The sequence below is a fragment of the Cannabis sativa genome, unplaced genomic scaffold, assembly GCF_029168945.1.
Source record: "Cannabis sativa cultivar Pink pepper isolate KNU-18-1 unplaced genomic scaffold, ASM2916894v1 Contig4, whole genome shotgun sequence".
Lineage (NCBI taxonomy): Eukaryota > Viridiplantae > Streptophyta > Magnoliopsida > Rosales > Cannabaceae > Cannabis > Cannabis sativa.
In genome coordinates, this window is record NW_026870040.1 from 138,219 (window position 1) to 161,704 (window position 23,486).

Below are 23,486 nucleotides of genomic sequence, written 5' to 3' on the forward strand. Positions count from 1 at the left end.
AGAAAATACATATAGTTTAGCTTAGAATAAAAAATTCTTTAAACTATAATTTTCTTAAATTAATTTCAAGATAAAAGAAATTAATTATGTTGCTAATCAATTTTATTAGGTTAAACTAGTTTAATTAACCTAGTACAGTTATTCAAATCAGGCAAATGGGCCTTCACAATTGGGGTGGTTCGTGTGATGGGGTGCTTGGTTCAGTATGTCGTACCCACTTCTATGGCTCCCAACTCTCACACAGGGCCCAAAAGAGAGGAATTTAACTTTAAAATGAACAACTGTTATTAATTGAATAAGCCCAAAAACTAAATGGGCCTAAATAAATTCTATCAAGAACTATGATAATTTATTTTAGCAACAACAACCTATATGCATCTATAATTAAATTAAACACATAGGCTCACACAGGCACACTTTGGATGAGTCCTATCATGTTGCCAGGTCATACACAGATGAAAGAAGATTGTAAATATACCTGTTACAAATTATTAACTTGACCAATGGAGCCAACAGATCATTAGATCTGGCAAAAGGTAACCATGGCTATTTGCAATCAAGTAATAATAGGTTTTGAAAACTTACACACAAGCTAAAATACATACTCCTGCAACAAGGTTAGTTGGATAGTTGGATGTAGGATTTATTTAATTTTTAAATTAAATAATTAATTTCGAAAATAATTAATTAAATAAAAAATAAATTTCGAAAAATAAATTTTAAAAAAACATTTTGAAAAATTTGAAATTTAAAAAAAAATTAAATTTAAAATTAAACCTACAATTTTGAAAAATTAGGTTTTGAACCAACCTAAATATCATTTAAAAAATTTGCTAACTACTTTTAAAATATAAATGTTATTTTATAAATAAAAATTAAATAAAAAATTAGAAAAGATAAATGAATATCTTTTTCAGATTTTAAATGTAATTTAAATAAATAAAATAACAAAATTTAAAAGTTAGCAAAATATCTTATATCTATTTAAAATTACATGATTATAGTTATCTTATTTTAAATTTAAAAAAGGTCAAATTATTTAAAAAAAAGATTTAATTTAAAAAATTTAAAATCTGACCTTAAATTTAAAAATAAGATAAGATATAATCAAATTTAAAAATAAAATAGATAATTAAGCAAAAAGATTGATACTAACTATTTTCAAATTCAAATTACACTAATATCTTGAATTAAATTTAAAAAATATTAAATTAATTCAAAATGATAATTAGAATTGAATTAGGAATAGTAATAGTATAAATATAGAACTGCACAAAAAATCGGAAGTTAATTCCATGAAAAAGCATGAAAAAACGAAGAAAAACGAAAAAATTGTGAGCTGTACGGACAGTTTTCGCGATCGCAAGAAAATTTCAGCACAGCTCCGATTTTTTCGAATCTTCAAAAAATCATAACTAATTCAAATTAAATCGAAATTGAGTTCTGTAAGAAAGTAACTTGCTTAATGTTTTCCATACTATCCAATAAAAATAATTCCAGAAACAGAATCGCAATTATTTTTCACGAAAATTTACAAACATCAATCAATCATCAAATAACACTCAATACAACATGATACCATCCAAAAACAAACAAACAAGCGTTTTAAAGTCCAAATTTCTTGCAAGTAAATCAATTACCATAGCTCTGAGGCCAGTTGTTGGAAATTATTTTACCAGGATCTTAGATCTACTCACAAGTATGTTGATTAACACCCTAAATATGAACTTTCTAAAACGATGAAATAAACACATATAAAGTTTAGGAAACCTTACATTGGGTGCAGCGGAATATAATGACTCCTTCCGTTCAGATATCTAGCCCTTGATTCCTTTCTCTAGCAGAGCATTATCAATATCTGAACCTGGATCTCTTTCTCTGAATCTTTGATGCTGAAACTCCTTCTTGCTGAAAGTCTTTCTTCACGATCTTCCTCACTATGATTGAGGTATCACTTGCTGTGTGTTGGCACTACTCATACACTAAGAATTTCGAAATTGAAGGAAGAAAAGAAGAAAGGGAGTGGTCAGCCAGATAGGGAGAGAGAAGGCTCAGTTTTTTTCTGATTCAGAAAGTGTCAGAAAAAAGTGTAAATTTCCTGAAGCCTTCACTATTTATTTATAGCATTCCACTAGGGTTAGGTTTAAATTATTTGGCATTAAAATAATGAAAAAATCAGTTTAAATTTCCTACAAAAGTGGCTGGCCCTATACAAGTGGATTTGGGCTGTAAAGCCCGCTTAGTTAATTTGGAAATTTGCAGTTGTTTATGATTAATTATGAAATTATTTATAGCTATTTAAATAATTTATTATACTGTTATTTATGGAATTCAGAAATGCATGGTTATGTTATTCAGTAGTTTTTATATTTTGCATTTCCGGTGCCCGGTATTTTGGAACTCGGCGTTTGGCTCAGTAGAAATCACAACTTAGTATGTTAGTAGTTTGGGGACGGGTTTTAGACATTGGGAATGTCGGGAATGGCCGGGAATTTAGAATTTCCCAAAAATACCCCTTTAGTATGATTTATGTGGTTTTATGGTGGAGGGGCAAAATTGTCTTTTTGCCCCATTAGTGCTTTATCTTATGTGAGTTTTAAATGGAATAAATGTTTAATTTAATGGATTATTTATGGCTGAAATGTAATAATATATGTGACTTGTTTCATTTATTCATTTTTCACAAAAAACACTAAGTTAAAAAGTTAGAAATTTAAAAGAAAAGCTCTCTTTTCCTCTCCATTTTCGGCTGGGTATTGGGGATTCAAAGGCTGGGTTTTTCAAGCTTGATTCATCACATTTTTAGGAACTCTTGATTGTGGTATGTATTTCTTACTTGTCCTTCTTTGTCTTCTTGGAATTTTTGATAAAAAATGAGTAAATGCATGTTAAATTGGATGTTGTTGCTGCTGTATTCTGTGGTTATTTTCTGAGGTTAAAAAGCATGATTTTTGGATGTTAATTAAGCTACTTGAGGTTTATGATTCCTAGGTTGAGCATGCTAGAGTTTTCTTATGCAAAAGTTTGGTTTTCAAAGTAAAAATTGAGAAATTGGTGGCTGTAGTTGTTGCATGAACTAGGTTTTGTTTTCTGCAGTGTTTCTATGCTTGATTATGTGATTCTAAGCTAGCTTTGAGGCTTGTGAGTGAGCTTTAGCCAAGTTTGAGTTTTAACTCAAAGCTTGGAGCTCACATGGTGATTTTTGTTTCTGAGTATTCTGGGTTGTTTTGAGGCCTTAGAAATGTTCTAGGGAAGGTTTAGAACAGGTCTGGAAAGTTTGAATCAATTTGGGGTTGAATTGGTCGAGTTATGATTATTTGATGTTGCTGCCTGCGAGGAACCGAAATTCCGGTTGTGCATCCGGAATTCCGGATGGGTGTCCTGAATTTCCCAGAACCGGAATTCCGGTTGGGCAACCGGTCTACCGGTTGGGGAATTTTCAGAACCCGTGTTTTTCCTCGTTTTTATGTTTTTAGGGGTATTGCCATGCTTTTTATCGATAGGGAAACTTTTAGTTCCTAGTTTAAGTCCCCGGGAAGTGATTTAGCGTGTCACTTATAGCGTTGTGATTTTTATGGTTTAGGAGCCGATGTCCGCCACTCGGCTTCGGTTAGGTCGGGTTGGCCAAGCACACTGAATTCGGAATCCGTGTAAGATTAGTATAACAGTATGCATATGTAGATTACATGTTTAGCGTGCATGTAGGAAGCCTGTTAGATTACATTAGTTATGTATATAGGCTTCGAACCATCCAACCCTGTCACGTCGGTACAGGCTGGAGTATGACCAGCAGCCGGAGTATGACCGGTTTGACCGATCAGGCTGACATTTGGTTGGTGGTTTTGTGCTATTGACCTATCCCGTCGGTACAGGCTGGAGTATGACCAGCAGCCGGAGTATGACCGGTTCGACCGATCAGGAGGATACTTGTCAATAGTACCGTCCCTGTGAACGTTCAAAACTCAGTACCATGTTGGACATGGCAGTAGTGGCTCAGTACCATGTTGGACATGGCAGTAGCGGGACTCAGTATCGTGTTGGACACGGCAGTTAGAATTATGTATGAGTATTATTATGCTTTTCTTACTGAGTCTGTCGACTCACAGTTTACGTTTATGTGTAGGTAAAGGCAAGGCTATAGCTGATGGACCGTGAGCGAGCTTATGAGATTGTACATGTCGGGACGGTTAGGCCTGGAGCGTACGATCCTCGGGACAACAAGGCTGATTTTTGTAACTAGTCGTTAGACGACCTTTATTTTATGTAACAGTTAAACAATTAAAAATTTTTGTAAATAAGTTTATAATCGGGATCCCGAGTCTTTTGTAATATTGTTTTATAAGTTTAATTAAAAATAAAAATTTTAATTAATCACGTTTTTCCATAAACCTCGTTGATTAGCATCGAGCTGCACAGTACGTTTAAAAATCACGTAATACGCCTATGATAGTTAGGGTGTTAGAATTTGGTATCAGAGCCGCCAGGTTGTCTTCCGAAGATCGTCACGACATGTACAATCATCATCAGCAGTTAGCTCGGTTCACGGTTCAGTAAGCCTTTATTGCTTTAGTAGTTTATTTTATTCAGTTATATATAAAAAAAAAAAAGCCTGTTAGGAAGCATGTTAGTAGCCTGATAGTAGAATAGGCGCATGTTTCGTTTTTAATTTCCAAATTAAGCGGCATTAGTAAGCTCTCCTTGAATACGACCTGATATGCCAACTCTTGGTTTCGCAGGCGGTTCTAATCAGATGGACGCCAGGCGGACTACCAGGAGTCAGGGCAACTCCGTAGGGTCGAATCAAGGACAGGGAGCTCAGTTTCCCCCACCTGCTAGGGGCCGAGGTAGAGGTCCCCGAGGCAGGGCTCGTGGTCGGGGTGATGAGAACCCACCACAGGCTGCCCAGGCTCCCCCAGCCGATCCGGGAGCCCCGAACTGGGAGTTGCGGTTTGCGGAAATGCAAGCCCGGATCGAAGAACAAGACCTCGAGATTCAGAGGTTGAGACAGCAGGGTGCTCCTGCAGTTCCTGTGCCCATAGTTCCAGTGGCACCTGCCCCTGCTGCCCAGGCCGAGATAGTGGTGGCGGCCCATAGATTGGAAACTCTGTATGAGCGGTTCCGGAACCAAGCACCTCCGGTTTTCCTGGGAGGTTCGGACGTAATGAAAGCCGAGAAATGGCTGACGGTGATCACCACGATTCTGAATTTCATGGGTGTCACCGGCAACGATAGAGTGGTGTGCGCCACATTTCAGTTCCAGGAGGACGCCCTGGTATGGTGGGACATGGTGTCTCAGATCCATGACGTCACCACCATGACCTGGGAAAGGTTCCAGGAACTCTTTAATGCAAAATACTACAATGAGGCGGTCAGAAGCGCCAAGAGGAAAGAGTTTGCTCACCTGACCCAGCGTGAGAACATGAGCGTCACTGAGTATACTACTCAGTTTGATCGGTTGGCGAGGTTAGCCTCGGGTATTGTGCCGACCGACTTCAGCAAGAAGGAGAAGTATCTGGACGGGTTGAATGCCAGGATTAGGCATGACTTGATGATCACCACCGATGACAGCACCACTTATGCTCAGATGGTGGAGAAGGCACTGCGAGCTGAGGGCGCAGTGGGGTGTATGTCAGAATCAGCCAGTACTCCGGTTAGTGGCGGGGCTCCTACCCCTCCTGCATCAGGCTATAGCAGGGGGAGTAGTGGTTCGGCCATTGATCAGAGGAAGAGAGCACCCACTGCTTCCGGTGGCTCGAGTCAGAACAAGAGGTTCCGGGGGAACCAGAACAGAGGGAGTCGTCCTGGTGGTACTGAGACCCGATTCTCCTATCCCGAGTGCCCTAGCTGCAAGAGGCACCATCGGGGCGAGTGCAAAGGTCAGGGATGCTTTCATTGTGGCATGCCCGGACACTTCAAGAGGGACTGTCCCCAGCTCCGACCAGAGGCACCGCGAGCTCCAGCGATACCCACTCCAGCCAGGGTATTCGCTATCACGCAGGCTGATGCAGATGCCAGCCCATCAGTTGTCACAGGTCAGCTTTTTATTAACAACTCGCTATATTTAGTGCTGTTTGATTCTGGGGCTACACATTCCTATGTGGCGGCCAGAGTCTTTAGTAAATTGGGTAGACCCTATGATAGATATGAATCAGGGTTTGGAACCCTGTTACCTGGCGGAGAATTGGTTATCTCCAATAGGTGGATTAGGTCTATGCCGATCAGGATAGATGGTAGAGAGTTAAGCGCTGATCTGATAGAGATGAGTTTAGTCGAATTCGATATTATTCTAGGAATGGATTTCCTATCTAAATATTCGGCGAGCATTGACTGTAAAAGGAAGATGGTGGTCTTCCAACCGGAAAGTGAAGAACCGTTTGTATTTGTGGGTTCAGTTCAGGGATCTCGGATCCCGGTGATCTCGGCTATGTCAGCGAGAGAATTGTTGCACGGCGGTTGCTTAGGGTTTCTGGCCGTGGTGGTAGACACCACTCGTCCAGATACCATTCGGCCAGAGGACATCAGGGTGGTTCGGGAATTTTTGGATGTTTTTCCCGAAGAACTTCCAGGGTTACCACCTCAGCGGGAGATTGATTTTGTGATTGACTTGGCACCAGGGGTGGAACCGGTTTCCAAAGCCCCGTATAGAATGGCTCCAGCTGAACTTAAGGAATTAAAGATTCAGCTCCAAGGGTTGCTTGACATAGGGTTCATTCGGCCCAGTTTGTCACCCTGGGGAGCCCCGGTTTTGTTCGTCAAGAAGAAGGATGGATTTGAATATGAGACAAAGGCGTTGGTTGGAATTAGTGAAGGATTATGATTGTGAGATCCTCTATAATCCCGGAAAAGCCAATGTAGTGGTTGATGCCCTGAGAAGAAAGGGTCCCGGGCAAGTAGCTAGTATGGTTCAGATCTCACCTCAGCTAGCAGAGGATATGGTTAGATCCAGCATTGAGTTTGTGGTAGGTCAGCTTCACAACTTAACGCTGCAATCTGATCTGTTAGAAAGAATAAAAGTCGCTCAGATGACGGATCCAGAGTTAGTAAAGGCCCGAGATGAGGTGTTGGCTGGTCAAGCCAAGGACTTTTCAGTGTCAGATAGTGGGATGCTTTTGTATAAAGCCAGGGTTTGTGTTCCGAACAGTGTGCAACTTAGAAATGAGATCTTTGAGGAGGCTCATTCTACCCCATATTCTCTGCATCCCGGCACCACTAAAATGTACCAAGATTTGAAACCGTACTTCTGGTGGAGCGGTATGAAGAAGAATTTGGTAGAATTCGTATCGAGGTGCCTCACTTGTCAGCAGATTAAGGCTGAACATCAGAGACCAGCAGGGTTGTTGCAGCCTCTAACCCTACCAGAATGGAAACGGGAGGATATTACGATGGATTTTGTGGTCGGGTTACCTAGGACCACGGGTTTATTTGATTCCATCTGGGTAGTGGTGGACCGATTTACGAAATCTGCTCACTTTCTGCCGGTTAGAACAACATTTTCAGTGGATCAGTTGGCAGAACTGTATGTCAGAGAGATAGTGAGACTTCACGGGGTACCGAAGTCTATAGTTTCGGACAGGGATCCGAAGTTTACCTCCAAATTTTGGCAAAGTTTGCAACGGGCAATGGGTATCAAGCTGAAATTTAGTACAGCATTCCATCCTCAGACAGATGGTCAGTCCGAAAGGACAATTCAGATATTGGAGGATATGTTGAGAGCCTGCGTTATGGACTTTGAAGGCTCGTGGAATAAGTATCTACCGTTGATAGAATTCTCTTACAACAACAGTTATCAAAGTACAATAGGGATGGCTCCCTATGAACTGTTGTACGGTAGGAAATGTAGATCCCCTATCCAATGGGATGAGACAGGGGAGAGGAAATACCTAGGTCCTGAGTCAGTTCAGCGGACCAATGAGGCGATAGAGAAGATAAAAGCTAGAATGCTTGCCTCACAGAGCAGACAGAAGAGTTACGCAGATCCGAAACGCAGAGATGTTGAGTTCCAAGTAGGGGAACATGTGTTTTTACGAGTATCTCCGATGAAGGGGATTAAACGTTTCGGGAAAAGAGGCAAGTTATGCCCTAGATTTACAGGACCTTTCGAGATTCTCGAGAAGATAGGTCAAGTGGCATATCGATTAGCATTGCCTCCAGCCTTATCAGCAGTTCACAACGTATTCCATGTCTCGATGTTGAGAAAATACGTTTCAGATCCCTCTCATATACTCAGTTATGAGAGCCTTCAGCTACAGCCAGACATGACTTATGAGGAACAGCCAGTGCAGATCCTGGATAGAAAGGATAAAGTCCTTCGGAATAAGACCATAGCTTTGGTCAAGGTTCTCTGGAGAAACAGTAAGGTGGAAGAAGCCACCTGGGAGCTAGAGTCAAATATGAGAGCTCAATATCCAGAGTTATTCAGGTTAGATTTCGGGGACGAAATCCTTTTAAGGGGGGGAATAGTTGTAAAGCCCGCTTAGTTAATTTGGAAATTTGCAGTTGTTTATGATTAATTATGAAATTATTTATAGCTATTTAAATAATTTATTATACTGTTATTTATGGAATTCAGAAATGCATGGTTATGTTATTCAGTAGTTTTTATATTTTGCATTTCCGGTGCCCGGTATTTTGGAACTCGGCGTTTGGCTCAGTAGAAATCACAACTTAGTATGTTAGTAGTTTGGGGACGGGTTTTAGACATTGGGAATGTCGGGAATGGCCGGGAATTTAGAATTTCCCAAAAATACCCCTTTAGTATGATTTATGTGGTTTTATGGTGGAGGGGCAAAATTGTCTTTTTGCCCCATTAGTGCTTTATCTTATGTGAGTTTTAAATGGAATAAATGTTTAATTTAATGGATTATTTATGGCTGAAATGTAATAATATATGTGACTTGTTTCATTTATTCATTTTTCACAAAAAACACTAAGTTAAAAAGTTAGAAATTTAAAAGAAAAGCTATGTTTTCCTCTCCATTTTCGACTGGGTATTGGGGATTCAAAGGCTGGGTTTTTCAAGCTTGATTCATCACATTTTTAGGAACTCTTGATTGTGGTATGTATTTCTTACTTGTCCTTCTTTGTCTTCTTGGAATTTTTGATAAAAAATGAGTAAATGCATGTTAAATTGGATGTTGTTGCTGCTGTATTCTGTGGTTATTTTCTGAGGTTAAAAAGCATGATTTTTGGATGTTAATTAAGCTACTTGTGGTGTATGATTCCTAGGTTGAGCATGCTAGAGTTTTCTTATGCAAAAGTTTGGTTTTCAAAGTAAAAATTGAGAAATTGGTGGCTGTAGTTGTTGCATGAACTAGGTTTTGTTTTCTGCAGTGTTTCTATGCTTGATTATGTGATTCTAAGCTAGCTTTGAGGCTTGTGAGTGAGCTTTAGCCAAGTTTGAGTTTTAACTCAAAGCTTGGAGCTCACATGGTGATTTTTGTTTCTGAGTATTCTGGGTTGTTTTGAGGCCTTAGAAATGTTCTAGGGAAGGTTTAGAACAGGTCTGGAAAGTTTGAATCAATTTGGGGTTGAATTGGTCGAGTTATGATCATTTGATGTTGCTGCCTGCGAGGAACCGGAATTCCGGTTGTGCATCCGGAATTCCGGATGGGGGTCTTGAATTTCCCAGAACCGGAATTCCGGTTGGGCAACCGGTCTACTGGTTGGGGAATTTTCAGAACCTGTGTTTTTCCTCGTTTTTGTGTTTTTAGGGGTATTGCCATGCTTTTTATCGATAGGGAAACTTTTAGTTCCTAGTTTAAGTCCCCAGGAAGTGATTTAGCGTGTCACTTATAGCGTTGTGATTTTTATGGTTTAGGAGCCAGTAATCCGCCACTCAGCTTCAGTTCCAGTCAGGTTGACCGGCACACCTGAATTCAGAATCCAGGTAAGATTAGTATAACAGTATGCATATGTAGATTACATGTTTAGCGTGCATGTAGGAAGCCTGTTAGATTACATTAGTTATGTATATAGGCTTCGAACCATCCAACCCTGTCACGTCGGTACAGGCTGGAGTATGACCAGCAGCCGGAGTATGACCGGTTTGACCGATCAGGCTGACATTTGGTTGGTGGTTCTGTGCTATTGACCTATCCCGTCGGTACAGGCTGGAGTATGACCAGCAGCCGGAGTATGACCGGTTCGACCGATCAGGAGGATACTTGTCAATAGTATCGTCCCTGTGAACGTTCAAAACTCAGTACCATGTTGGACATGGCAGTAGTGGCTCAGTACCATGTTGGACATGGCAGTAGCGGGACTCAGTATCGTGTTGGACACGGCAGTTAGAATTATGTATGAGTATTATTATGCTTTTCTTACTGAGTCTGTCGACTCACAGTTTACGTTTATGTGTAGGTAAAGGCAAGGCTATAGCTGATGGACCGTGAGCGAGCTTATGAGATTGTACATGTCGGGGCGGTTAGGCCTGGAGCGTACGATCCTCGGGACAGCAAGGCTGATTTTTGTAACTGGTCGTTAGACGACCTTTATTTTATGTAACAGTTAAACAATTAAAACTTTTTGTAAATAATTTTATAATCGGAATCCCGAGTCTTTTGTAATATTGTTTTATAAGTTTAATTAAAAAGCAAAATTTTAATTAATCACGTTTTTCCATAAACCTCGTTGATTAGCATCGAGCTGCACAGTACGTTTAAAAATCACGTAATACGCCTATGATAGTTAGGGTGTTAGGGCCTCACTTTTTGCAATTTTGCAGTTTTATCTTTTCTGCATCTGATTTTCTCAAAAACACCAATTTTCTAATTCAACCATTTAAATGTCAATTCTAACTATTTAATAACTATAAATAATTATTAAATAATATTGTCATTTATCATATTTATTAATTGAACCATAAAAAGTATCATAATTAACAAATATGCCCCTATAAACTCTTTCTTTACAATTTTGCCCTTACTTAGTGAAAAATTCACAAATAGACATAGTCTAAATTGAGAATTATATTTGATTAATCAAAACCAATTACATGAGTCTTACAAGCAATATTATCTCAACTAGTGCGGGGACCATGGGTCTATATAACCGAGCTTCCAATAAGTAGATCAAGAATTTAGCACTAAAATTCACTAACTTATTAATTCTTCGTTGAATCCACGCATAGAACTTAGAATTGCACTCTCAGTATATAGAATGCTCTATATATTCCACCATATAGACACATCATTAGTTATCCATTGTTATAATCCTAATGTGATCAATGATCCTCTATATGAATGATCTACACTGTAAAGGGATTAAATTACCGTTACACCCTACAATGTATTTATTTCTTAAAACACTTGACCCCGTATAAATGATATTTCAGCTTATGTAAAATGAGTACTCCACCATTTATGTTCGTTTGGTCAAGCTCGAAGGAGATCATCCTTTGCTTACTATTCGCCAGATAGAAGCTATAGATTCCATGTTTATGATAGCGCTCCCACTCAATTGCACTACCGTGTTCCCAAAATGTACGTATCACCCTGACCTAAAAGTAGGCTTCACTAACAAATCAAAGAACACGAATAGCCTCTCGAGATTGAGCCTAATCATAACAGGATTAAGATCATTTGATCTAGGATCAACTAGGCGATATTGACTTGAATAGATATTACGGTAAGTTTAATAAATCCAAGTCAAAGTTCAATATCGGTCCCTTCCGATGCATACTCCATGCATCCAACCTGAGCTTTACTTTAACCAATGCTCTGGAAAGAACATAGAATTTCTCCAAATGCAAGTAAACTCTGTTGTAGATTATCATATCAGTGAAACCCTATGTCTGATAAATCTAGGAAACTTTATTCACATAGTCATGTTTACTTTCCAATGTGTTGACAGCACAATAAACAGGATCAAGTATGTGAATAGGGTTTCAGATGAATTTATACATTATGTACATATAATCATGAAATAAATCATGTGAACCATGCAACATTAAATGTTATTTCTGATCTATATTAATAAGTAAATCTGATTATATTGAAATGAGTTTTATTTAGGGCATAAAACCCAACAGCACATGCCAATGACCTGCCAAAGAATTCTGTAAAAAGCCCACTAATAGGGTAAAATACATGCAAAAAGAGAGTTGACTATTGGGCCCCTTGGAAAGAATTGTGCCCGTGCATTGCAGTAGCTGGACAATTGGGGACCATTTGTACTTAGTGGACACGTGTCGCTAAAATTTTCCAACCTTTAAAAGTAGAGGCCTGGAATAACCGTCTAGAATAAAGGTGGATGAGGTGCGCGCACTGTTGGGAATATTTTACCAGGATATAGATTTACTAACAAGTATGTTGAATTAATATCCTAAATATGAATATCTCTATAACTATGAAATAAACACATAAGGGTTAAGAAAACCATACATTAATTGCAGTGGAATATAATGACTCCTTCCGTTCAAGATCTCTAGCCTTTGATTCCTTTATGTAGCAGAGCATTATCAAGATCTGAACCTCGATCTCTTTTTCTCCTTCGGGTTTTGTTACCCCTGTCTTACTCATTATGATTGAGTACTTGACTTGCTATGTGTGGGCATGGCACTCTATCACTCAAGGTTTTGAATATGGTGAAGAACAATGAAGGAGGTGAAATCTTTATAGAAGGAACTCTCTCATCTAGGTTGAAGGCCATAGTTAAATTGTCAAAAGGGGATGAGTGGGAGCATCATGTTCCTTTTATAGTATTTCAACTAGGGCTTAGGACTGAATTATATGGATTAAAAAAGAATAAAATATTGGGCAAAAATAACATTAAGGCCGGCCATATAATGGGACCATTCTCTAGTTACAATTTTGCCACTTTATTTCAACTAGTTATTCTTCTTTCAATAATATTATATTTTCTAATTCAATCCTATAAATGTCAAAACTATTTATTTAATAATTATAATTAATTATTAAATAAAATTTCCATTTATATTATTTATTAATCAGACCATACAAAGTCTCTTAATTAATAAATTGACCCCAAAACCTCTTTTCTTCACAATTAAGCCCTTGCTTAGTGAAAATTCATAAATAAGACATTGTCTAATTTTAGAATTATAATTGATTAAATAAAATCAATTAAGTGAGTCTGCAAGCAGTATTATCTCAACTAGTGAGGGGACCATGGGCCTATATAACCGAGCTTTAAATAAGTAGATCTAGAATTCACCAAGTAAATCCCCTAACTTATTAATTCTGCCTTACGCCACTATAGATTTGGAATTGAATACACTCTCAATTATATAGAACGCTCTATATATATTATAATATATATACATTATGATTATCAATTATTACAATCCTAATAGTCCAAGATCCTCTATAGATGATCTACACTGAATAGGGACAAATTTATCGTTCTACCCTTCAATGTATTTTATCCTTAAAACACTTAGCTACCTATAAATAATACTTCAATAAACTAATATAATTACTGAAATGAGGCCTCAATCATTTATCTCTATTCAGCCAAGCTCGAAAGAAATTATCATTTCACTTCTAAATACTTATAGAAGCTATAGATTCTATATCTATGGTTAGCGCTCCCACTCAATTGAACTACCATGTTCCCAAGATGTAAATATCCGCCAGTTACATTGGTTAGCTTCCACGAACAACTTGAAGAACATAAATAATACAACTAAGTTGAACCTAACCATAATAGGATTAAGATCCTTAAACCTAAGATCAACCATTGATATTGACTTAGAAAGATATAACGGTAAGTTTATGATATCTTATCCAAGATCAATATCGGTCTCTTCCAATGTATACTCCATACATCCGATATTGGTAAACTTTGTTAATGCCCTGGAAATGACATAACACTTATCCAAGGTGTAAGTATACCTTATCGCCGATTATCATGTCAGTCTAAATCTAGTGAACTGACAAATCATGGGATTTAAACTTTTGAACATATAATCATTATTATATTCCACTGTGCTGACGACACTATAATCATGAACAAATATATATGTTCTAGACTTAATAGGATTTATACATTAAGCATAATCATGAAATAATTCATGTGAACTATTCAACATAAAATGATTTATGATCTTATATTAATTAGTAAATTTGATTATATTGAAATGAGTTTTATTTAGGGCACAAAACCCAACAAACTCCCACTTGCACTAATATAAAAACTAAAAGTGCATTTCAATTAATCTTAGCACCTTGATATCCAGATCAAAAGTAGTATGTAGTATTATCTCCGTAATAGGATTTGACAGGTTGTATTCAATATAACCTTTCCTCCACTATTACATAACCTTAATCACAAAATACTTGACAGGTCCCTACTACTGGAGATACAGAGTTGGGTCTGCTGTCCTCTGCAGACATCGAGAGGATGGTGCAGGAACTCGCTGAACCAGGAACCATCGAGATCCGAGACAGAGAGTCTACGGTGTCAGTCCGTGATCATCTTATTCACTCCAGGCATGCTCCTGACATCGAGGTTGAGGAGACGGGTGAAGATTGGGAAGTTCCTGATCGTGGGTGTGACGAAGATGGAGATGCCGAAGGGAGTGAGTCTGACTCGGTTGACAACACGCAGTTAAATGAGCCATTCTCCTACGAAGACTTAGTCTCGCGGGTTACCAAATCTGACTTGACCACCTTTTCGAGGTTAAACCTATTGCGTCTTGGCACCATGCGTCCTCGTCCTACTCAAAGACCACACCTCCCTTTTACCAACCCTGCGATCATACCCTCAGAAGATGTCGTAGTGTCTATCCCTATTCTCCGATGAGGAGTGTCAATCTCCTTCCATCCATTCATCTCTGCTATTCTCAAACAGTACGATGTGTCCCCTTTCCAATTAACCCCTAACAACTATCGCATAGCCTTAGGCTTTTACGCGATGTATATGGAGTACGTGCACAGGGCACCCTCGACAGAAGAGTTTAGCTATTTCTACGACATAAAGAATGTAGGTCTCCACAACGACTTCTATTGTTTCAGCAAGTGGGCCACTTTTGAGATCAATGGGGTGGAAGGCATGGTTTCCAACATGGGAGATTGGAAATCCAAGTGGTTTTATGTATTTAAGGTTCCAGGGATTAGGACTGACTTTAACCGTCGACTTAGTATGTCCCGTGTTTCTTTACTTAGTCAATTTTTTGAGTTATCTTGTGACTTTAAGCTAACTCGCCCTTTTTATTGTCGCAAATAGACCGGCTCGACCTACACTTGACACGACTCGCAGAGAAACTGCTGAAGTTCTTGGAAATTCCTGTACAAGATCGTGACTGGCGATTACTGTGCACGACCTCAAAGCTGCGAGAACACAAGCTAATTCCAGAGAACGCAAGCCTTCAAAGGGAGCCAGTGTACAAGGAGCCATCTGAGAAGCAACAAGAGCAGATAGACAAACGCCTTTCCAAGCAAACTTCTCGGCCAACGTCAGGTAACATATCGCATGTTATAAACTAGTGCCTTAAAATTTATCGTTATTTATACTTATCTTTATTTGTCCTCGCAGAGATGACTTTTCTGAAGTCTGCACCGGTACTCAACCGCAAGCCAAAAACTACAACAACGATGACATCTCCTATCGTTCCTCAGAAGAGAAAGAGCGATGTGGTGGTCACCCCTGTCGCGGATTCCTCTAAGAAGCCTAAGGGCACGCAATACAAGGAGAAGAAAGTCGTGATCGATCCGGCCATCCGAGCTCGCAACATCTTAACTCTTCAAGAGAAGTTCGTTGGTGATGAGTTTATATCAAAGGTCGACAGGACCCCTGCTGAAGAGTTGCTGCCTCGTTCTGCGAAATTGGCTTCGCAGTTTATTGCTATGTTTTCGAGGGCAATTGTCACTGGATCCAAGGAAGTTGAACATGTGAGAAGACAGAATGTTCAGCTTCAGGAGGACATCAATAAGCTGAAGCAAGATGCGACTACCAAGGACAAAGAGCTCGAAGAACTTTGCAAGGCTAAGGAGCAAGTCGAGCTCGAACCCAAGAGCGCTCAGATGAAGGTCGAGGAGATGTCTCGCGACTTGGAGTTCGAGAAGGAGAACGGGAAGAAGAAGTATGACCAGGCGGTCTCTGACTATATTTATACCACTCTTTCCAAAATTCCGGACTTTAACTTCTCAATCCTCGGAGCAGAAGCCGCTGAGATGGCTGAGGCTTTCCAAGCCATGTCGCCTATGCAGACTCAAGACGGTGGAGGGAATCTGTTTCCCGAGGATGTTGATGCCGCGGACAATGAGGAAGTCGTGGTCGAGGCTATCAGCAAAGTCGTAGATGGATCTGCCCCTGCTGGTCCCAATGCTTAACTTTTTCCTTTAATATTTACTTGTGTTAGACTCTTTTTTTATATATATATATGCGATACAAGGGCACTCGCGATTTGTACTTTGGACAAGTTTATATTATTTTTCTTTTGAACGAATTTACATCCTCTCGGGGATATTTATCTATAACATTTTTGTAGTACTCGGGTACTCGCGTGTTTTGCTATTTATAATATCTCGATTGCGACTTAACTACAACTTGGTGTAATAAGTATTAAGGTAGGAAAATTTCAAAAATTGGAAATTTTCGAAAAATTTCATAACTTTTAAGTGATCAATAGTACATAGTTGTATATACCCCCTATACTTAGGATTTTTATGAAAAAATGACTAAGTACAAATACATAGTGAGTACAAACTATACAGTGCGAGTACTATTGATAATAAAATTTTAAGCTCTCTCCATTCCAGGCTCTTTGAATCGCAGTACGATCGAGTTCTGCGAGTCGGTACGTTGCGTCGCCAACCTTTTCTGCGATAAGATATGGTCTTTCCCAATTATCCCCGAAGACCCCATGCGCTGGGTTCTTCGTGTTTGGCATTATTCTTCGAAGGACTAAGTCTCCTACTGGCAGGAATCTTTCCTTGACCTTAGAGTTGAAGTATCTTGCGGTTCACCGCTGATAAGCCGCGTTTTTTCAAGTGAGCCTGATCGCGCTTTTCTTCTAAAAGGTCGAGATAAAGCGACTGCTTTTCTTCGTTCTGTTCAATGTTGAAAATATCTCTTCGTAGGGAACCTGCCCCAATCTCAACTGGTACCATAGCCTCGCATCCATAAGAGAGCGAGAAAGGAGTCTCACCATTCGTGGATCGGGGGGTCGTGTTGTATGACCATAAAACTTGCGAAAGCTCGTCAGGACATACCCCCTTACGTTCTTCGAGTTTCCCTTTGATGGTGTGCTTTATTATCTTGTTGACTGCTTCAGTTTGCCCGTTACTTTGCGAATGGGCGACTGCTGAGAACGCTTCTTTAATCCCCAAGTCATCGCATAACTATCGCATCTCCTTACAGTCAAATTATTTTCCATTATCTTAAATGAGCTTATAAGGGACGCCGAATCGACAGATTATGGAGTTGCAGACAAACTCGCGCAACTTAGTCGCTGTGATGGTGGCTAGTGCTTTGGCCTCAGCCCATTTTGTAAAGTAGTCGACTGCGACTAAAACATACTTAACTCTGCCTTTTCCTTTAGGTAGCTCACCTATCAAGTCGATGCCCCACACTGCAAAGGGCCAAGGGCTTGTGATGGAAGGCAAGTGGCTCGGAGGTTGATGGGTATATGTGGCTATCCGCTGACATTTGTCGCATTTCTTTGCGAAAGTGAAAGCGTCTTGTCGCAAGGTAGGACAGTAATACCCCTGTTGCATGATTTTTAGGGCAAGGGAATTACCACCAGTATGATTCCCACAAATACCACTGTGCACCTCGCGGAGTATGTAGTCGCGGTCTTCCCCGTCGATACATTTGAGTAGCGGCTGACTGAAGTTTCTGCGATATAATCTTCCATCATAGATGACATATACCGGGCAGTCCGCTGCCGCAACTTCCTCGCTTCCATTTTATCATCGGGCAAGATACCCTTCTCCAGATATGCAATTATTGGAGTCATCCAGATGACTTCTTGGGCGATATCTATTTCCATTATTTCTTCTTGGTTTATCGTTGGGTAAGTCAATACGTCAACAGGAATTACATCGAGTAATTCCGCTTCTCTAGTTGAGGCCAGATGGGCCAATGCGTCTGCGTGTGAGTTATGAGCACGCGGTACTCGGGACACGACTACTTTCTTGAATTTCTGCAACAGCTCGCATACTATAGCGAGATACTTAACCAAGCGCCCGCCTCTGGCCAAGTATTCGCCATTCACCTGGCATACGACGATTTGGGAATCGCTAAAAGCCTGTAAGTATTCGATTCTCATCTCGAGAGCTAGCTTCAATCCTGCGATTAAAGCCTCATACTCGGCTTCATTGTTAGATGCATAAAATTCAAAATGTAAAGCAACATGTACCTTAAAATTGTTGGGACTAATTAGTATGATTCCACCGCCAGAACCTTCATTATTAAAAGCCCCATCGACGTACAACGTCCATCCTTCTCCATTTGGTATAGCGGTGTTGATCTTGACGTTTATGAGTGCCACTTCAATACTTGGGAACTTGAGAATAAAATCAGCCAAGGCTTGCCCCTTGATCGCAGTTCTCGATTTGTATCTGATGTCGAACTAGCTTAACTCTACCGACCATTTGAACAACCTCCCCGATGTCTCTGGTTTTGCTAAGACTTGCCTCAAAGGGTAGTTTGTTAAAACTTCAATACTGTGGTCCTGGAGTTGCATCAACAAGTTGGTCAATGCTAGGAAGTGGAAAGCTGTCTTTGGGACAAGCTTTATTTAAGTCTGTAAAGTCAACGCATGTGCGCCATGAGCCATTAGGCTTGGGCACAAGTACAGGATTTACTAACCAATCGGGGTATAACGATTCCTGTATGAAACTGCATGCTAGGAGGCGGTCGACTTCTTCTTTTAGCACTTGGTACCTTGCGGGGTCCATTTTGCGGCGCTTTTGTCGGACACCTCGCACTTCGGGGTCAATGTTTAAGCGATGACACATGACCTGTGGAGATATTCTGACCATATCTGAATGTTTCCAAGCGAAAACATCAAGATTTTGTTTGAGAAAGGTCATTAGTTTTTCTCGTTGCTGAAAAGTCAATTTAGAGCCAATTTTCAAAACTTTACTATTATCTACGGGATCGATAGGTACCTCAATAGTGTCTTCCGCGGCTTGGGCCGTTGCGGCATAATCGAGGATCCTCAGATCCAAATCTGGCCCATCTTTATGCGACACTTCTTCTATCCTAAGGACCTCTTGGCGAGGAGGTGGTGCCTCTAACAGATAGATGACGTTAACCGATTTCTTCTCTGTGAGCTTGACTGCTGCATTGTAGCATTCTCGCGAGTCTGACTAGACTCCTCGCACAGAACCTACTCCAGTGGGAGTAGGGAACTTCATTGTGAGATGATAGATCGACGTCACGATCTTCATCTTTTTCAAAATTGGCCGACCAATCACGGCATTGTATGCCAAATATTGGTCGATTACCGCGAAGTCAGCCATCGACTTGGCTACTACAGGGGCAGTTCCCAAGGTAATCGGGAGCTTGATCATCCCTTTCAGTGCAATGACGTCGCCGTAAAACCGTATATACTCGACGTAACAGGTCGCAGATCATTCTCATGCAACCCCATTTGTTTAAAGGCTTGGAAGTTCAAGAGATTCACTGAACTTCCGTTCTCCACAAGTATACGGTGGACGTTGTATCCGCCAATATTGGCGACAATGACCATTTCGTCAGAATGCGGGTGATGGACCCATCTCGCATCACTTTCCATGAACGTGATGTCGTCGCATTCTCTTTTGAATAACTTCTCTGGTCGCTCACTGAGATTGTTCATGTTGGTGAGCGGCTTCTCCTTGGCTTCCTTTGCATATCGCTCCTGCGACTTTCTGGAGTCACCTGCGATATGGGGCCCGCCTATCATGGTCAATATATTGCGAGGTGTTCTCGAACCACTCGCGTTTTGATTTTCCTCTTTGTCATCCCCCCGGGGATGACTTTCCTCGTTCCTTTTATATTTGTTGAATTTTCCCCTCCTGATCAGTTCTTTCAATCTCATCCTGCAAAACCCAACACTCCAAAGTAGTGTGCCCAATATCTTTATGATACTTATAGAATTTTTTAGGGTTCCTTTTGTCGCGATTTCCTCTGATCGGGGGTGGCTTCTTGAAGACCTCATTCTTCTCCTCGATAGCATAGATATGGTCTCGTGGTACCGCGAGCTCAGTATAATTCACGAAGCGCGGTCCACCTTTTCTTTTCGGCGAGGATTCCTTTTTTGGAGGGGACTTGGCCAATTTCGGACTTCGCTGTCTCCGTGGACTACGTCTTCTTGGGCTTCGACCTCTGGAACTTTTCCCTCAGGGATTGCTGGATTGTGACCGCGGCACTGGTGACTTACGCTTGTCTTTGCCTTTCTCCAATTCTGCCAGAGAATTCTCAATCCTCGTATGCGATTCTGCCATGGCAAAGAACTCGACTAGCGATTCTGGTCTTCGGACCTGTAGCTCCTTCCAAAAATTTGTTCTTGGCAGGACACCTGTTATTAGCATACAAACTAGCGAAGACTCGGGAGCCTTCTCAACCTTTGTTACTTCGGCATTAAAACGTTTAAAATAGTACTGCAAAGACTCAACGGGTTCTTGCTTGATGTTAGCCAGAGTGGTATAGGGCGGCCTATAGGTCATCGTGGCTTGGAAATGCGTGAGGAACAGATCGAAAAAGGTCTCCCATGTCGAGATAGAGGCTTCAGGCAATTGGCTGAACCAATCGTGGGCATTTTCCTCCAGCGTTGCTGCAAGAATGCGACATTTTGCAAGCTGAGGTACCTGATCCACTTCCATAATAGTATTGAATTTTGTAAATAATCAATGGGATTAGAGGTACCTTTGTACTTTAGGGATTCGGATAATCGGAATCCCTTGGGAAGTTGAGCTTGTCGCACTTTCGTAGTAAAAGGAGAGGTCCCATGCAGCTTGTATATGGGCTTTCTCTGTTGTTCGAGTATTTTCAAAGCTTGCAAGAGCATGCTTTGATCAATACCTCCGGCTAAGGGAGCCAGCACTGCTGCGTCTGCAGGAGCTGTGGCTACTGCGGTGAGGTTTGCTGGGACATTAACCCCGGTAGTCGCTGCTGGTGCGTTAGGTAGGTTTGTGCGAGTGTTTACACCTTGATCGCCCATTTGGGGATCACAGGGTGCTTCCTCGTCACGAGGGGCGTGGGAGCATGCTCTGAAAACAGCGTTAAGGTGATCACGTAGATCACCCCTATGAACCTGATATCATCCTCCCTCCTGCGTCTCCACAGAACCGGACCTCGTGTACCCGCTAGGTGTGCGACCATGTGAGGACGAGGAGGTGGATTCTACGTCATTGTCTCGCGAAGGCCTGTTGCGAGGGTTGCATCGTTTGGGGTCTTCATCGATCTGTGTCTCCTGGTTGGGATACCTCGCAGATTGGTCTCTCGAGGTTGGCTGATTCAGGTCGAGTCCTTCGGGGTTGGCCCTTCGTTCCCTGCGAACACGGTTATTACGACGTCTAGAATTTGTTACGTGAGGGTTTTCTGTGCGAGTAGTGGGGGCTCGAGGAGGGCGTCAGGCCCTGTTTTGTCCATCTACCTCGGCCTGCAGGGCGCGTAGCTGGTCTTAGATCACGGTATACTGGTCGGTGGTGAGCTGGACGATTCCCTTGGATACTGCTGCCGGAGTGATGGGTGGAAAGTGCCCCATTGTTGCTGCTGGCGTGGAAGTTTTTCTGACATGGGGGCCAGCAGCTTCAGGGAATAGATTGAGAGGTATGACATTACCTCTACCTATTCCGCCATTGATGACATCCACAGGTGGCGTTCTAACTCTAGACAACAGAACGTTCATCATTCCGATGTTGATGGATTCGTTGTTAACACCTCCGTTTGCTTGGTTTCCAGCCATGATGATTTTTCTTCTTGAATTTAGTAAGAATGTATTTCTCGTTCCCACAGACGGCGCCAAATGTATCGACGGGGAAGACCGCGACTACATACTCCGCGAGGTGCACGGGGGTATTTGTGGGAATCATAATGGTGGTAATTCCCTTACCCTAAAAATCATGCGACAGGGGTATTACTGGCCTACCTTGCGACAAGACGCTTTCACTTTCGCAAAGAAATGCGACAAATGTCAGCGGATAGCCACATATACCCATCAACCTCCGAGCCACTTGCATTCCATCACAAGCCCTTGGCCCTTTGCAGTGTGGGGCATCGACTTGATAGGTGAGCTACCTAAAGGAAAAGGCGGAGTTAAGTATGTTGTAGTCGCAGTCGACTACTTTACAAAATGGGCTGAGGCCAAAGCACTAGCCACTATCACAGCGACTAAGTTGCGCAAGTTTGTCTACAACTCCATAATCTGTCGATTCGGCGTCTCTTACAATCTCATTTCAGATAATGGAAAACAATTTGACTGTAAGGAGATGTGACAGTTATGCGATGACTGGGGATTAAAAAAGCGTTCTCAGTAGTCGCCTATCCGTAAAGTAACGGGCAAACTGAAGCAGACAACAAGATAATAAAGCACACCATCAAAGGGAAATTCGAAGAACGTAAGGGGGTATGGCCAGACGAGCTTTCGCAAGTTTTATGGTCATACAACACGACCCCCCGATCCACGACTGGTGAGACTCCTTTCTCGCTCTCTTATGGATGCGAGGCTATGGTACCAGTTGAGATTGGGGCAGGTTCCCTACGAAGAGATGTTTTCAACATTGAACAGAACGAAGAAAAGCAGTCGCTTTATCTCGACCTTTTAGAAGAAAAGCGCGATCAGGCTCACCTAAAAAACGCGGCTTATCAGCGGCGAACCGCAAGATACTTCAACTCTAAGGTCAAGGAAAGAGTCCTACGAGTAGGAGACTTAGTCCTTCGAAGAATAATGCCAAACACGAAGAACCCAGCGCATGGGGTCTTCGGGGACAATTGGAAATGACCATATCTTATCGCAGAAAAGGTTGGCGACGCAACGTACCGACTCGCAAAACTCGATGGTACTGCGATTCGAAGAGCCTGGAATGGCGAGAGCTTAAAATTTTATTATCAATAGTACTCGCACTGTATAGTTTGTACTCGCTATGTATTTATACTTAGTCATTTTTTCATAAAAATCCTAAGTATAAGGGGTATATACCATTATGTACTATTGATCATTTAAGAGTTATGAAATTTTTTGAAATTTTCCAAGTGGGCCATTTATTTGTACTATTAAGCATTTATTTGTTTTTTTAAATGTCTTTTTCTTCTTCTTTTTTCTTTCTGGCTGACTTAACTGAATAATACTAAAAGTGTTCACCCAATAAAAGTGGGCTGAGCTAAATAAGATTTGTTAACCTATGATAAAATTAAAAATTGGTATTTTTCTAACAATATAATTTTTTTAAAAATCATGTTTCCCACTGTAAAAAATTAATATATGACAAAATTAAGAATTATATTTTTCTAACAAAATAGTTAGAGTAATTCCTAGTTACAGTAAATTAAAAATTATAATTGAAAAATTGATATTTGTCAAAAAAAAAATCTGT

The 23,486-nt window shown here is 40.9% G+C and overlaps 1 protein-coding gene across 1 annotated transcript; it reads right to left on the reverse strand.

The window, feature by feature from the left end:
* Positions 1-19,486: 19,486 nt before the first annotated feature.
* LOC133033350 (uncharacterized) lies at positions 19,487-21,112 on the reverse strand. The gene is made up of 3 exons (XM_061108060.1): positions 20,818-21,112; positions 20,314-20,767; positions 19,487-19,991 (listed from the first exon to the last, which is right to left on the reverse strand). Exons 1-3 carry the CDS (start codon positions 21,110-21,112, stop codon positions 19,487-19,489), a joined length of 1,254 nt encoding a protein of 417 aa, XP_060964043.1.
* Positions 21,113-23,486: the final 2,374 nt, after the last annotated feature.